Here is a 15334-nt window from a genome sequence, read left to right as displayed (position 1 = left end):
TAATACACCATCCTCTGTTCTATCCCTTCATTGGTAACTACTGGCTTCTATTTTATAATCATCATTTTGAATTCTCTTGCTTTCCCTTAGGGTTTTACAGTTTTATCTCTAAACACTGTATTTCTCAGCTTTGTCTGTCTGTGCACATAATGAAATCATATTGCACATACTCCTTTGACTTTTTCACTCAATACTGTTTCTTAGATCTATTTTGTTACGTATATTTTGCTGTTAGTCTTGTGTTACATGGACACACCGCAACTCATTTGCCCATTCTCATGGTGATGGGTGTTTGGGCTGCTTCCAGGTTTTTGGGATTTATTTTGTTCTGCAATTAATAACAGTGTTATGAACACTCCTGTACATGTCTTCAGGTGTGTAGACAGAGCATTTGTGTTGGGTATACACCTAAGTGTGAAACAGCTGGGTCATGAGCTATCCATGCATTTATTTCTACTGGATAACAACCAGTACCATTTTTTGGTTTGCGGGGTTTTTGCTTGCACCTAAATGATGAAAAACTTTATTTTACATTAAGGTATCTGGAAAATGAAACTGCACTGGGGGCAACTGATAGATGAGGAATGATCCATGTGTTAAGTACAAAACTCAATTATACAATTATAGAATTACTATTACTAGTATCAGATACTCCAAACTATCAATGTTTAATAGAAGACGTGATTTACCACACTAAAAGGCTAGATGTGACATATGACAGAATTTTAAGCCAGCAGCTATAAATGTAGCATCTATGTGTATATTTTAAAAATCAAATATTGGGGAAAAAACAAATATTGAGAAAGAGCTCTGGCCTTAAACAAATCTTACCTGAAATCCAACCAGAAAGCCAGTCGATGATCTTTTAGCAATTTAAATTCATTGTATGAAAAAAAGTATGAATGCTAAATGAATCCAATGACAAAAAGGGCACTTTTTTTTGGGGGGGTGGGTGGTTAAAACTACAAAATAAAGTGGTTTTCTTAAAACATGTAAAAAAAAAATTTCAAATCATTTTCGAAATGTTTGATATGCGGATCTTCACTGTTTTCCAAAGTGACTGAATAATTTACATCCCCAGCAATAATAATAAGTGTTCCAGTTGCTCCACATCTTTGCCAACACTGGATACTGGCACTCTTAGAATCTGCCATACACTGGGTATATCAGGGATCTCCAAAGAAACAGAACCAATGGATTTTATACAAATGTGTGTACATAAAATATGGAAAGAGATTTTTAGGAGGGATTGGCTCATGGAGCCTGAAAAGTCCGACAGTCCCATCTGCAGGCTGGAGGCCCAGGAAAGTGAATCATGGAGTTTCAGTCCAAACCTGAAGGCCTGAGACCAGGGAGCCAAGGGTGCAAGTCCTAGTCTGAGTCTAATGTCCCAAGAACCAGAGCAGCAAGGTCTGAGGGCAGGAGAAGATAGATGTCCAAGCTCAAGGGCAAAGGACAAATTCACCCTTCTGCCTTTTGTTTGATTTGGGCCTCAAGGATTGGACAATGCCTACCCACACTGGTGAGGGTGACCCTCTTTATGGTCTCCTGATTCAAATCAATGTTAATCTCTTCCAGAAACACCCTCACAGACACACCCAGGACTATTTTACCAGCTATCTGGGTACACATAAAATTAACCATCCGGGCTGGGGACAGTGGCTCATGTCTGTAATCCCAGCACTTTGGGAAGCCAAGGCAGGGTGATCACTTGAGCCCAGGAGTTCAAGACCAGCCTGGGCAACAGAGCAAAAAACCCCATCTCCACAAAAACTTAAAAAATTAGCTGGGCATGGTGGTGCATGCCTGTAGTCCCAGCTACCTTGGAGGCTGAGGTAGGAGGGTGGCTTGAGTCCTGGAGGTTGGAGGCTGCAGTGAGCTGTCTTCGAGCCACTGCACTCCAGCCTGGGAGACAGAACAAGACCCTGTCTCAACGAAAAAAAAAGTAGCCACTCACAGTGGGTATAAAATGGTCTCTCACTGCAGCTTGATTTGCATTTCACTGCAGTTTAATTTGCATTTCCCCTCACTAGTGAGGCTGACCATTTTACAGTTTAGGACCTTTCTACTTTCATTAATATTTAAATCAATGGTTCCTGACATAACAGGAAGAAATTAAAAGGCTTTCTATATGGCCATCTATGATAGGTATGGCTCTGCCTGTCAATCCAATTACATCAATCTTCTAAGTGCCTCTGTAGTGCCAGACCTTGTGCTAGAAGCTGTGGGGCACACGGAGGTAAAGAACCCTCATTATCTAGTGGTGGTGACATATCGACCAGATAGACACACTAGACTCCATGCAGAGTAATTCAAAGTGCTCTAGAGACAATACAGAGTACCCTGGGAGTACAGGTAGAGAACCAGCTGGAAGTTACATAGAGCAAGTGACCTTTGAGGGAGGTTAGGAGTAGTTATGTGGGGACATAGAGCAGGTGTAGCCAGAACAGGCAAAGGAAAGCGCAGGCCAGAGCTGCAGGCAACAGGTCCAGGGTCTGGCAGGGGACTATGGGTCTAGTTACAAGCCTTGGGAAAACCTCAAAGGCTTGAGACAGGGAAGTTCAGGCAATAAAAGCCGGGCTCTAGTGTGGAAGTAAACTGGCAGTGGAAAGTCCAGTTAGGAAAGTGTTAGAACATCTCAAGACAAGGTATTTATTAAGCATGCAGCCAGCATTGCTTGATGGCATGTGAAAATGTGAAGTCCCAGGAATTGATACAGCAGACCTAAAAGCTTCCATTTGTTAGAGATGAATGGGAGGCTGCACTGGGTAACTAAGAGGTTAGGCCTTTGAAGTCACAGACCCAACTCAGGCCTCAAAAACGTGATGCATTATAACTGGCTGTGTAATCCTAAGAAAGTGACTCATACTTCTAAGCCTGTTTCTCCATCTATAAATGGGTACAAAAGCACCTTCTCTAAAAGGATTGTTGTAAGGATTACATCACCCAGGGTGTGTCAAGCACAGTGCCTGCATGCGTCGCAGTAAACACTCATTTAGCTGTTATTATTAGCACACAGCAACTACTTACCACAGAAAGGAAGTACAAACTGGGAAGGTTTTTGGTAAAGATTACATAAAAGAGGAGTTTCTGCTTAAAAAGTGATACCTAAGAAGATTAAGTGCATGTGAATGTAAAATCTGAACATGGTAATCAACATTTCTGTAAACATTTATTGACCATCTACGTGCCTGATACTGCCAGAAGATGGGAAATGGCAAGGAACTCATCAGTCTATCTATACTCAAATCAGCATAGCATCATTGGAGCCTACTCAGCAGCTAGTTCTTCAACACAATGTCAGAGATCTACTCAATACTCTCGGAAAGACTCCCAAGACCATCATTCAGTAAGAAGGCACACATGTGGATATTATCAACGCCTTTTAATGTTTCACATTGTTTTGTATTTTTCAGAAGATCTGTAACAAAAATACATGGAACTTAGTATATATTTCAACGAAATGGGTAAATACAGAATCTGAACAAGACAAGTCTATAAGATATAATCCTTCTTGTGGGGATAGAACATTCCACTCCACTAAGAAAAGAGAATCACAACATGATTAGGCCTGACTATCTCATACTGCCTACTGTGCTAATTTCAGACTGGTGGACTTGGAGGAAAAAAACAAATTAAAAATAAATAAATAAAACTGAATATGGTCAACTGCCTCAATTGCCCTCTCCTTTTCCCATTTCCTATTTCTTCGTAGAGCCAGATGAGATGAGGACGTGAGGCAGAGCCCTGGGGGGACGGTCAGGGGCTCTGCTGCCTCAATGCCAGGCAGATGCACGGGTTCCCTGAGGTGGCCCAGAAATGTACTTGGAAACAACCACTCAGTGCTGTAACTGAGAAATACAAGTAGACAGAGGAGCAGGAATGAAAAAGGAGCTTCAAGAACTGCTGGCAGGAGGCCTGATGTCCACAGCACGTGTTCAAAACTCAACTTACAGTTAGAAAAGACAGCTGAAATAGAATCCTCAGCCAGTATATTGACAAACACATAACTGAGGCATTAATACCTCCTTATAATAACGCAAGTTGGAATGCTAACAAAGCATAAACACTTCTGCAAAAATTCCACAAGGCACAGTTGTTCATTCAACAGAAAAAGTCAAAACCACTTGGTTTTTAAATGAAAATCCTTCACATCCACCTGTGTTCAAAATAATAATAATAATAACTTATGATATTAATAACTTCCTTTAAAAAGCAATTACCACAAAAGATTTAAATCATAAGCATGAAAAGACTTATTTTCCTACTAATGTAGTCTTAGAAAGGAATAGATACCTAACACCATTATATGTTGTGTTTTTAGCATAAAAGGTAAAGCTACCGGAAAAACTTTTAAACAAGTTACGTGTTTTCCATTGCAAATGATCTCAGCTTGCTTAGACCAACACACAATAAACTAAAGACAGAAAGATATGTACTGTTTCTCTCCCATTTCTGGTGTATGTCTGCCTCCATGACAAAAAATAGTGAGAATCATACTGTACTACCAAATGCCAGGCAATGGCTGGCCAGGTAGCCATTTCTCTTCCTAAACAGACCTTAAAATAATAATCATCCGTGATGCAGCACACAGAGGCAAACTTGGCTAGAGTCGATCACAGATGTAGTTGTTTTGGGCATATATGAGAGAAGAAACTGCTGAGCAAGTCAGTAAAGAACAGTCCATTTCAGCGGCAGGACAGTTCTCTTTCCTGGGACAAGCCTACAAAGCCTCCAAGGGAGCCAAACTATCCCTCTTCCATGCAACAAGACACCTTGTATGGATACTCTAGCCATGACTTACTTTTGGACAAAAATCAACTGCTAACGTTTTTCATCTCTAATATCATTAACACCATGGAGAAAAAAGAAAAAAAATCAACATTAGAAAACTTGACGAGAATAAGAAAATCCACAAGGAAAAGTCATGCTAAAACTGATTTGACAGTTGTTCCATCACCGCCTACCCCATGGGCTTGAGACTGGTGACTTCATAGATGCATCCCTTTGATGCCCTGCCAAATGTCAGCTTCAAGTCTGTCAGTGACCCCAGTGTGATGCTGCCTGCCTTCTATTCACCAACTCCTATCCAAAAGATCCAAGGGGGCCTTGGGCGGTGGTAAGCACAGGCCATGCGGGTGCCGAGAGCCCAAGAACCCTCTAGAAAACTTCGCCTTGGATTTGGGCACGGAAACGAGTCAGTGGTTTGGAGTCTTGGCAACAGCATCCACACTGGGGCTTAACCTCAGCAGCCAGCCTGGAGGATGCTTGCCCCAGAGCGCTTGGTCACAGACAATGTTGTGAATACCTGCAGGGGAAGAGAAAGCACAACATCTTCAGATGCCTGAGCAAATGAGGTAACAGGGAACAGTTCAGATAACGCCATACGCATTAAAACTGTCTTAGGGGACTACCAAAATGAATAAAACAGAGAAGTAGTATGATCGAGGATATTTTCTATTTCTCCAGAGAATAAAAAGGGGAAGACATTTTAAACCAAGGTGAAAGAGAAAAAAAATTTAGGTTATATCTATTAAAGAATTTTGTTAGCATGGTGATGATTAAAACAAATCAGGTACCCCCAGTTGCTTGTCAACCCTCTAAAAGAAATTCACCATAGAATATTTTGGATATAAAGAAGGGTATAAAGTGCCCAGTTAGAGCCCCATGTGTGCCACCCTGATGGCCTTTTCCTCCTTTCCCTCCACCGAGTTGGTGCTTATCATTCCTAGGCATTTCTTCCTGCATTCTCTTGTGTTTTTTTAAGAAGCTTTACCTGCAAATGGCAAGATGATGTACATTCCTCTGTTACCCTGCTTTTTTGTATCCCATATGGATACAAATAGCTAATTCTTCCATTTTTTCACTGAATAGAGTTCGATTCAATCACTACAGTATAGAACAACACATACAGTCTAGTATATATAGTATACATTGTAGTATTTAATTATTCAACTAGTGAATATGAAGCACACATTCGGGCTCCTTCTGCTGGCCAGCCAAGCTGTTGCCAATGTGCTCTTTGCAATACAATGCTGTGACATTCCAGCGCATCTCCTTGCACACAGAGCTGAAGTAAAACTGCTGGGTCAGAGGGCAGGTGAAACTTTGGCTTGACTAGATTTTCAAGGTACCTGAACCAACCTATACTCTCATTTGCAGTGACTAACAAGTTCTCCTTGTTTCATATCCTTGCAAACATTTGTGTGACTTGACAGTTTTGGACAATTGTTACTTGTTACTGCTCAAGATTGCCTGTACATAAAAACAAAAATACTTGTGAATAAGGGTGAAGACAATTTTGTGTAAGGGAGGAACAATACTGAGAAAAATCTTGTCTGTTTTAGCTTCAGAGGGTGACAAAGCCTTTACTTCTCAAAAAAATCCAGACCAAATACTAATGGCCAGTATCTTAAAAAGTTTTATAATACAAATGCATCAGAAAATATGGATAATTCATACCCCCCCCAAAAAACAATCATTATAAAAAGAAAGAGGCTCATCGTTGTTAGCAAAGATGTGCTAAAATCCTTGAAATAATTATCCTTTTTTTTTTTTGGAGGCAGAGTCTCACTCTGTCACCCAGGCTGGAGTGCAGTGGCACAATCTTGGCTCACTGCAACCTCTGCTTCCCAGGTCCAAGCAATTCTCCTGCCTCAGTCTTGAGTAGCTGAGATTACAGGTGCCTGCCACCATGCCCGGATAATTTTTGGATTTTTAGTAGAGACAGGGTTTCACCACGTTGACCAGGCTGGTCTCAAACTCCTGACCTCAGGTGATCCACCCGCCTCGGCCTCCCAAAGTGCTGAGATTACAGGCATGAGCCACTGTGCTGGGCCAATAGTTCTCCTTTTCACACTCATTATAGAAAAAACATTGACACTGAATTTTGCAACATTTTAATTAGCACTCTTACATGCAATGCTGGTGACATTGTAAACTAGTACAACTTCTTTGGAAAAGCAATAGAATTATTTTGTTTAAAAAAAATGTATGAGTACAGATGAGGACGGGGAAACAATACATGATCATAAAAATAGCTGTGTTAGAAAGGGGTATTAAGGGCGATTCAAACATGCTTTCTTTTCCATTTTTAAAATGAGGAAAAGAATAGAGAGCCAAAGAAGACATTTAAACAAATTCCAGGCTTATCAATTTGCAAGCCTGGGTTCCATTTCTCAGAAACTGATTTAGAAATAGGACTTGTAGGAGATTTGGATACAAAACTAAATCCACCAAAATGAGCTCTTATCTGCTTTTTCTTATACTGATGTTGTTCTTATGTTAAAAAGATAGAGGAAGCCAAACTGCCATCAATGATCAGTCTAAATAAAAAACTGGCCAGGCACCGTGGCTCACGCCTCCAATCCCAGCACTTTGGGAGGCCAAGGCAGGAGGATTGCTTGAGCCCAGGAGTTTGAGACCAGTCTGGGCAACATAATGCAACCTTGTCTCTCTCAAATATATATATATATAAGCTGGGAACAGTGGCATGTGCCTGTAGTCCCAGCTACTCAGGAGACTGAGGCAGGAACATTGCTCGAGCTTGAAAGGTCAAGGCTGCAGTGAGCTATCACACCACTGCACTTCAGTCTAGGTGACAAGAACCTGTCTCAAATAAATGAAAAAACCTGCTGAGGTCAACTTTGACAGATTTCATTCATTCACAACTGTTTTAGAATTTTTATAAAAACATGTATTTTTAAAAAATGAGCAGAAGGGGCAGCCTCCGTGCCCTTCCATCCCAACACATAGGACTCGTACAAGGGTCAGGAACCGCTGGAAGCTTTCCACCTCACATACTCGTGTCTGTCCCCGCCACTTCTAGCCACAGAAGGCTCCCTCACTTTAGACTGGGATTATACTGACTATTAATTGAAAACAAAAAACACCAAAACTTTTAATATTTGACACTAAAATTCATTTTAAGACATTACAAAGAAGTATTTTCAAATGCTTTCCGCTTGAACTACTGTTTTTCTCCTCTACAAGTGAATTTGATTTGTTGAAATTACTACTCAAAATTATGTGTAATCCGTTTCCTACTCAATGACTGCGGCTCAGGCGTTCAGAATAAATGACCACCAACCCCATCTCACACTGAATAAGGCAAACGCATTGCTAATACCCCAGGCGCTAAGAATCCCTCTCACAGGACTTCAGTCAAAACAAGAGTAGCCTCTCCTCTTACAACAATTCCAGAATTCTAGTAATTCCCTTTGGAAATTACTTGGCTAAGGAATTTGTCAACTTTTGTAAGTAATTACTCCTCAGAGTCAAAGATTGCTCTCGATTGCCCAGGATTTTTACCAAAGTGAGTCACTGTGCCAGCCTACCACAGCTGGCTGTGGAGCTGTGGCTATTTTTGAGCACTCAGTTTAAAGCAGTACACAGGACTGGTTTAAAAATTATTATTATTTCTAATTAATCCACTGGACTAACACTTGTGAAATTCACTGACAATGTACTGGGGAAATGAAATTTTAAAAGGCATGTAAAATTAAAACACCATGTTTATTATTAGATCAGTCACTGTCAAATTATTGTTAAAATTTCTAAACTTTCTTCTTCGTTTCTATCCTTCTCTCATTATGGACTAATAAACATTCTGTGGACCACATCTGAACAGCATTCCCTACAGGATATGTCTGGATGATAAAAACAGTGGGTCCAGTAGCAAATCCAATTACTATCCAACTCAGAACTCAGCATTTGGCAGAGAAAAGAGTTCCTTCTATGAACCCCTAATACCAAGTTTCACTCTTCCTAGATCAAGAAGCTTTAAAAAAACAAACAAACAAAAAAAACTTCCCTGGGATAAATGCCCAGTAAGGAGTGGGATTGCTGGATCGTTTGGTAGCTCTACTTGTAGTTTTTTGAGGAACCTCCATACTGTTGTCCACAGTGACTGTGCTAGCTTACTCACAGAAGTAAAAAGAACAGAGATTACTAAAGGCTGGGAAGGGTTGGGAGAAGCAGATAGGGAGAGATTTGTTAAAGGATATAAAATTATAGCCAGATAGAAGGAATATGTTCTATAGCATCTTAGGATAACTACGGTTAAACAATAATACATACTTTCAAATAGCCAGAAGAAAGGATATGGAATGTTCTCAACACAAAGAAATGGTCAGTGTTTGAGATGATAGGCTAATTACCCTAATCTGATCACTATAAACTCTGTGTTTCAAAATATCACTATGTACCCCATAAATATGTACAATTATTGTATCAGTTAAAAATAATTTTTTAAAATGTCCATAACTAGGAGTTTTAAGCTTTTGGTTTTTCAAAATCCAGTATCAAAGTAAGCAGTTCATAACCAGGGTTTAAAAAAAAAAAAAAAATCACTGGAGCTTTTTCACAATATATATCCCTCTCCAACCCCCATTAAAAATACTGTCATGACGACCTTTCAGTCCAGCCACATCTTCTCCCCTTCCAAGCCGCAGCCACATCTTCTATAATATCCTGGGGAAAAAAGCAGCTAACAGGTGCAGCTATTCAGCATCTATTAAATGCCAGGAACTCTCCTACACACTTTACAGATTGCATTTTAATCAACCCTACAGTTAGATATTCTCTTATTTTGTTTTATTTATTTATTTATTTTTTTCAGACAGAGTCTTGCTCCAGGCTGGAAGGCAGTGTCGTAATCTCGGCTCACTGCAACCTCCACCTCCCAGATTCAAGTAATTCTCATGCCTCAGCCTCCCGAGTAGCTGAGACTACAGGTACGTACAGGTACCGCACCAGGCCATTTTTGTATTTTTAGTAGAGACAAGGTTTTGCCGTATTGCCCAGGCTGGTCTCGAACTCTTGATCTCAGATGATTTGCCCACCTTGGCCTCCTAAAGTGCTGGGATTACAGGTGTGAGCCACTGAGACAGGCCATTTTACTCTTTTTTTTTTTTTTTTTTTTTGAGACAGGGTCTCGCTGTAGCCCAGGCTGGAGAGAAGTGGCATGATCTTGGCTCAGTACAACCTCTGCCTCCTGGGTTCAAGTGATTCTTGTGCCTCACGTCTCCCACGCAGCTGGGATTATAGGCATATGCCACCATGCACAGTTAATTTTTCGTTATTTTTGGTAGAGATGGGGTTTCGCTATGTGGTCAGCCTGGTCTTAAACTCTGGGCTTCAAGTGATCCACTCGCCGCAGGCTCCCAAAGTGCTGGGATTATAGGAGTCAGCCACCACGCCTGGACTCTTATTTTATTTAATGTGGAAACCAAGCTTCTGAAAACCTGGGTGGTATGGCCAGGTCTCACTGAGAGGAATTTGCTGAGTGAGATTACAACCCAGGTCTGTGTGTCTCCACTACATCTGTGCTGCCACCAAGAATCAGTTCCATTTTAAATTCTATGCCAAATATGGTAGGACAGTCTGTGGAGATGCAGTATCACCTGCACAGCGTGGTGCTTTGGGGTCTGGACTGCCTGGGTTTGAATCCCAGCTCGGCCATGATCAGGCTGGGTAACCATGGGCAAGTTACTCAACCTCTTCGTCCTTGGTTTCCTCGTCTGTCAAACAGATATACTACCCCATCCACCGCATGGGGTGCTCATAAGGACTAAGTTAGTCAACAGGCAGGGACACAGTACTCAGCACACAGCAGGCCCTCATACACATTAGTGGTCTCATCATCGCTGTCACGAGTCTGCTCTTGCTATTACCTCCTGTTGCAGGACACAAACCTGAGTGGTCTTCAGCTCTCCCTCTTCCCATTCCCAGCCAGTTGGCAAGTACTGTCAACTCTACCCTCAAATACAACAGTGTCACTCCATTTCCACAGCCACGCCTCCGGCCACTATCATCTCCTCTCATCTACCTCACCAGCCACATAACTGGATCTGCCACTCCACTTGCCTGCTCAGTCCAGCTTCCATGGTGTAGCTGGAGGAATGTTTCTGAATAATGTACCTGACCATGTTACTCCCTGCTTTAGACCTTTTGGCTGAATCACAATGCCCCAAAGGCAGTCAAAATACCCTTCCTTAGTTTACAAGACCATCACTTACCCAGCTGTTTCTCTAGCATACATATATATATATAAAATAAATATATATACACACACACACACACACACACACTTTTTTTTTAACTCTCTAAGTTCTTTAAGCTATGGCAATATTGAGAGTCTTCTTCAGTTCCTTGAATGAGCCATCCTTTTTCCCACCCAGGCCTTTTGTACAGTGTTCTCTCACTAGCTAACGTCCACACATTCTTCTAGTCTTAGGTAAGAACTCCCTCCAGAATCATCCTGCCCCAACATCCTGTGATATTGTGAAATGATGAGAAATACATATTTGCTCTTCCATCCTGTCCCTGATTCCTGGCATGGGAGCTTCAAAAACCCAGGAATTTCCTGAGTGACACTAGTGAGATGAGCATTTTTTGCTATTCATAATGAGCCCCTTTCAACCACACCTGAGCTTATGCTAATGATGTGACTCTTGGTGGGGCCCTAGATAGCTTCAAGATGGCGGCTGGTTGCCAGAGGAACCAACCATGTCATCAGAGGTAGAATTTTTAGCCCCAGTTCTGGTCCCCTACATATGGGGAAGGAGCAGGAGATTGGGTACTTACCAATGGTCAATGATTAATCAATCATGCCTACATAATGGGACCTCTATAAATACCTAAATGAGGGGTTTGGAGAACTTCCAGGTTGGTGAATATCGAGGTGCTGGGAAGGTGCCACACCTAGAGAGGACATGGAAGCTCTGCTGTCCCCTGCCTCCCCACAACCACCTTGCCCTGTGTATCTCTTCCAATTGGCTGTTCCTGAGTTGCAACCTTTATAATAAACAAGTAAATAAAAGTAAAGTTTATTCCTGAGTTCTGTGAGCCATGCTAGCAATTTATCGTGGGAACCCCTTGACTTTATAGCGGGTAGGTCAGAAGTATAGGAGTCCTGGGCTTGACACTGGCCTCTGCAGTGGTGGCAGTCTTATGGGAATGAGCCCTTGTAGGATCTGATGCTAACTCCAGGCAGCTGGTATCAGAATTGAGTTATGTTATAGGTCACCCAGCTGGTGTCTAGAAAGCTGGAGAACTGGTTGTTCGTGTGAGCAAAACCCCCACACATCTGGGGTCAGAAGTGCTCTGTGAGTAAAAAAAACAAATCACAAGAATCCCTGAGCCAAAGACCACAAAGGTGGCACCCCGGTGCCTCCAGCACTTTAGATCTACCCTGATCCTAGGATCCGTCAGACGGAACTGTTAACTGGCACATCACCCAGCTGTCTCCTCTCCTCCTAAGCTTAGCCAAATCCCTGCTGCATCCCCAGTGTCCAGCACGGCACTGTGCACACAGCTTGACAAGTGTGTTCACAGAGTGCGATTTCACCCAATTTTTTATCTTGTTAATCAGTCAGTAGCTTGGGGAAAACAAAAATATCAGAGTCCTATCAAAGCATCAGAAAATTCAGCCTCTGAGCTTCAACAACATAAGAGGACCAACAGATGGAGATATACTAAGGAGAACAGGCCTTTGGCTGACCTCCCCACAGCCATGGGCTTTAGGAGACGTCCTGCATCCTCACTGCATCCTTCTGCCCAGCTGGCAGTCACCCTGCCAGATGCTGCTGTGCACGCTGCTGCTGGATTGCAGCACAACAGCCTCCTGAGGGGGTCAGAGGCCAGCACACAGCAGTCTTTCTTTCAACAAGCCCACTGAGAGCTGAATTCAGACAAAAAATTAGACACTCATATACAAAAGACAATAAAATTGTCTTTTCTTTCATCCCTATCAAAAATGGTTATTGAAGCTTATGAGTATTTTGAAACAGCATCTACAGTTTTAAATATACTCACTATTGTAGGTTGAATTGTGTCCCCATAACCCCAAAAGGCATGATCAAGTCCTAACCCCCAGTATTTGTGAATCTGGAAATAGGGTCTTTGCAGATGTAATCAAGTGAAAATGAGATCATGTTGGATTAGAGTGGACCCCAATCCAATGACTGGAGTTTCTTTATAAGAAAGAGGAGGGAAATTTGGACACAGACACATAGGGGATAAGGCTATGTGAAGAGGGAGGCAGAGATTAAAGTGATACATCTGCAAGCTAAGGAACGCCAAGGATTGCCATTGCTACCAGAAGGCAGAGGAAGAGGCAAGGGAGGATTCTTCCCTAGTGCCTTTGGAGGGAGCTTGGCCCTGCTGACACCTTGAGTTTGGACTTCTAGCCTCCAGAACTGAGAGAGAGAAAATGTCTGCTATTTTTAAGCCACCCAGTTTGTGGTACGTTGTTACAGTAGCCCTGGGAAACTAATGTACTGAAGAAAGCAAAGTTAATTGGCTCCTTCCCAACACAGGCAGTTTGAGTCATTACACTAAATAAAAGATCTATCACACATTAAAGGCATTAATCAAGACTTCAGTTTTTATATTTTTTGAAGCTTAATTCTATTTCCATAACAAAAACAGAAGCTTTCTATAAATGAAAGAAATAAATGATGCTCTAATCTCTCAACATGTTAATATTTTAGGCTTATATCCCAGCCAGGTGCCTATTAATAGAGGAGGATTCTTGATCACAGAGAAGACAAAGCAAAAGAAAGCGAAAACGTTTTTCCAGGTCTTAAAGCTGACATTCCACATACTTAGCAATGAGTTCAGTTGTACAAAGGCAATCATGAACAGAGAGAACAACCAGTCATGGAGCTGCTGAATGAAATCTGGCAAGAACGTGCATGCGTGTGTGCGTGCGTGTGTGTGTGTGTTTGCAAGTGCAATGTACACTCTGGAAGCCACTGGCTACAACAGATAATCACTGCAATTTTCAACTCCATATATAAGCTGGTATAGTATGACATGCCTCCTCCCACATCTTCCCAAGTTCTCCAATATAAACACATTTTTGGCTTACCATTCCTATGCAGTTAGGTATTACAATATTTAACTCTTGGATGATAACTGGCAGCGAAGAAACACTGACACCCAGAGGCCTAGATGGGTCAATTTCTAGTTCTACTGTCATTTGATCTTTGGAAAGCATCATTTTCAAATCTCATTCACTGATACTGTAAGCTGAAGAGGCAGACAGTATCAATTAGCCTCAAGATAGCTGTGGAATAACTAAGATTGAAGCTCTTCCATTATTAACTGATTGCCATGAAAATAATTTAGAAGATATGATAAATAAAATAAGGCACAGCTCTATAACTCACTCTCATAATTTTTACCACTTAATGACATGACAGAAGCCTCCAGCTCACACCATGAGCAATCAATATTGAAAGATGAAAACTAATTTTTAGAGATAAGGCCCTCCTTTGAGGAATCATTATCAAACTCAGGGTCCTAGATCTGCCACGTATAAGCTGGGTGGTGTGCATTTTTAAACTGTAGAAGTGTAGATGACCCACCTCTGCACAGACAGGGTGGATTCCAATTGTGCTGTCCAGCTGCTTTTTGGTCAGTCCACATTTGAGTGCAGCTGCAAAGCCTTGTGTAACTTCTCCAGCATTTGGACCCAGTACGTGAAAGCCCACAACACGTTCCTAAGGTAAAAAAAAAAAACAAACAATAATGCAATTAAGCTGATTTTTCTCCCCTTCTCTTCCTACACAGCCTTAGAGCATTTCTCCAGTCTATTTCTTAACAATGCAACTCAAAAATGAGCAGAGACTTCTTTTTTTTGAGATTTTTTTTTTGTTGCCCAGGCAGGAGTGCAATGGCAATGGTGTGATCTCCGCTCACTGCAACCTCCGCCTCCTGGATTCAAGTGATTCTCCTGCCTCAGCCTCAGCTGGGACCCTATAGGCACACGCCACCATGCCCGCCTAATTTTTTTGTATTTTTAGTAGAGACGGGTTTTGCCATATTGGCCATGCTGGTCTCGAGCGCCTGGTCTCAGGTGATCCATCCTCCTCGGCCTCCCAAAGTGCTGGGATTACAGGTGTGAGCCACCGCACCTGGAAAAACGGCCAGAGACTTTAATGACTGCTACTAGCAGCTATTTAGCCTAAAGACTCCCCAACATGAACCAAAACAGAGAGTATGATGTTCACTTCAGGCAGGAATGAAGGGACAAGAAACAGCTACAAGTGATTACTCATTTTATGAGAAAAAATACAAAAGACAAAGATGCCTACAGGTCTTTAATCACCAAAATGTTCTGGAAAATATTACCAAAGGGGCAGGGTGTCCTCACGTCCTGTATTTGATTATCTCAGCTCCACAGACACTATCTGTAATAGCTGGGACCCTTGAGAGTAGTCAATCAAATTAAAAAGTCATTTTGACTGGGCAGCATAGCTCAAGCCTGTGATCCCAGTACTTTGGGAGGCTGAGGCAGGAGAATCACCTGAGGCCAGGCATTCAAGAC

The 15334-nt window shown here is 41.9% G+C and overlaps 1 protein-coding gene across 5 annotated transcripts in view; it reads right to left on the bottom strand.

Moving 5' to 3' along the window:
- Positions 1-3370: 3370 nt before the first annotated feature.
- The window catches only part of TXNRD1 (thioredoxin reductase 1), a 152407-nt gene continuing 140443 nt past the window's right edge, over positions 3371-15334 (bottom strand). For all 5 annotated transcript variants that reach the window (XM_011975499.1, XM_011975501.1, XM_011975504.1 and 2 more), the window contains 2 exons: positions 14373-14507; positions 3371-5308 (listed from right to left, as the gene is read on the bottom strand). In XM_011975499.1, the coding sequence (XP_011830889.1) occupies positions 5246-5308; positions 14373-14507 (198 nt within the window). In that variant the 3' untranslated portion in view covers positions 3371-5245. The remainder of the gene's footprint in view (positions 5309-14372; positions 14508-15334) is intronic.

The sequence above is a fragment of the Mandrillus leucophaeus genome, unplaced genomic scaffold (assembly GCF_000951045.1).
Source record: "Mandrillus leucophaeus isolate KB7577 unplaced genomic scaffold, Mleu.le_1.0 Scaffold157, whole genome shotgun sequence".
Taxonomy (NCBI): Eukaryota; Metazoa; Chordata; class Mammalia; order Primates; family Cercopithecidae; genus Mandrillus; species Mandrillus leucophaeus.
Note: the sequence above shows the minus strand (reverse complement) of the source record. Positions and strands in the feature narration are given on the sequence as shown.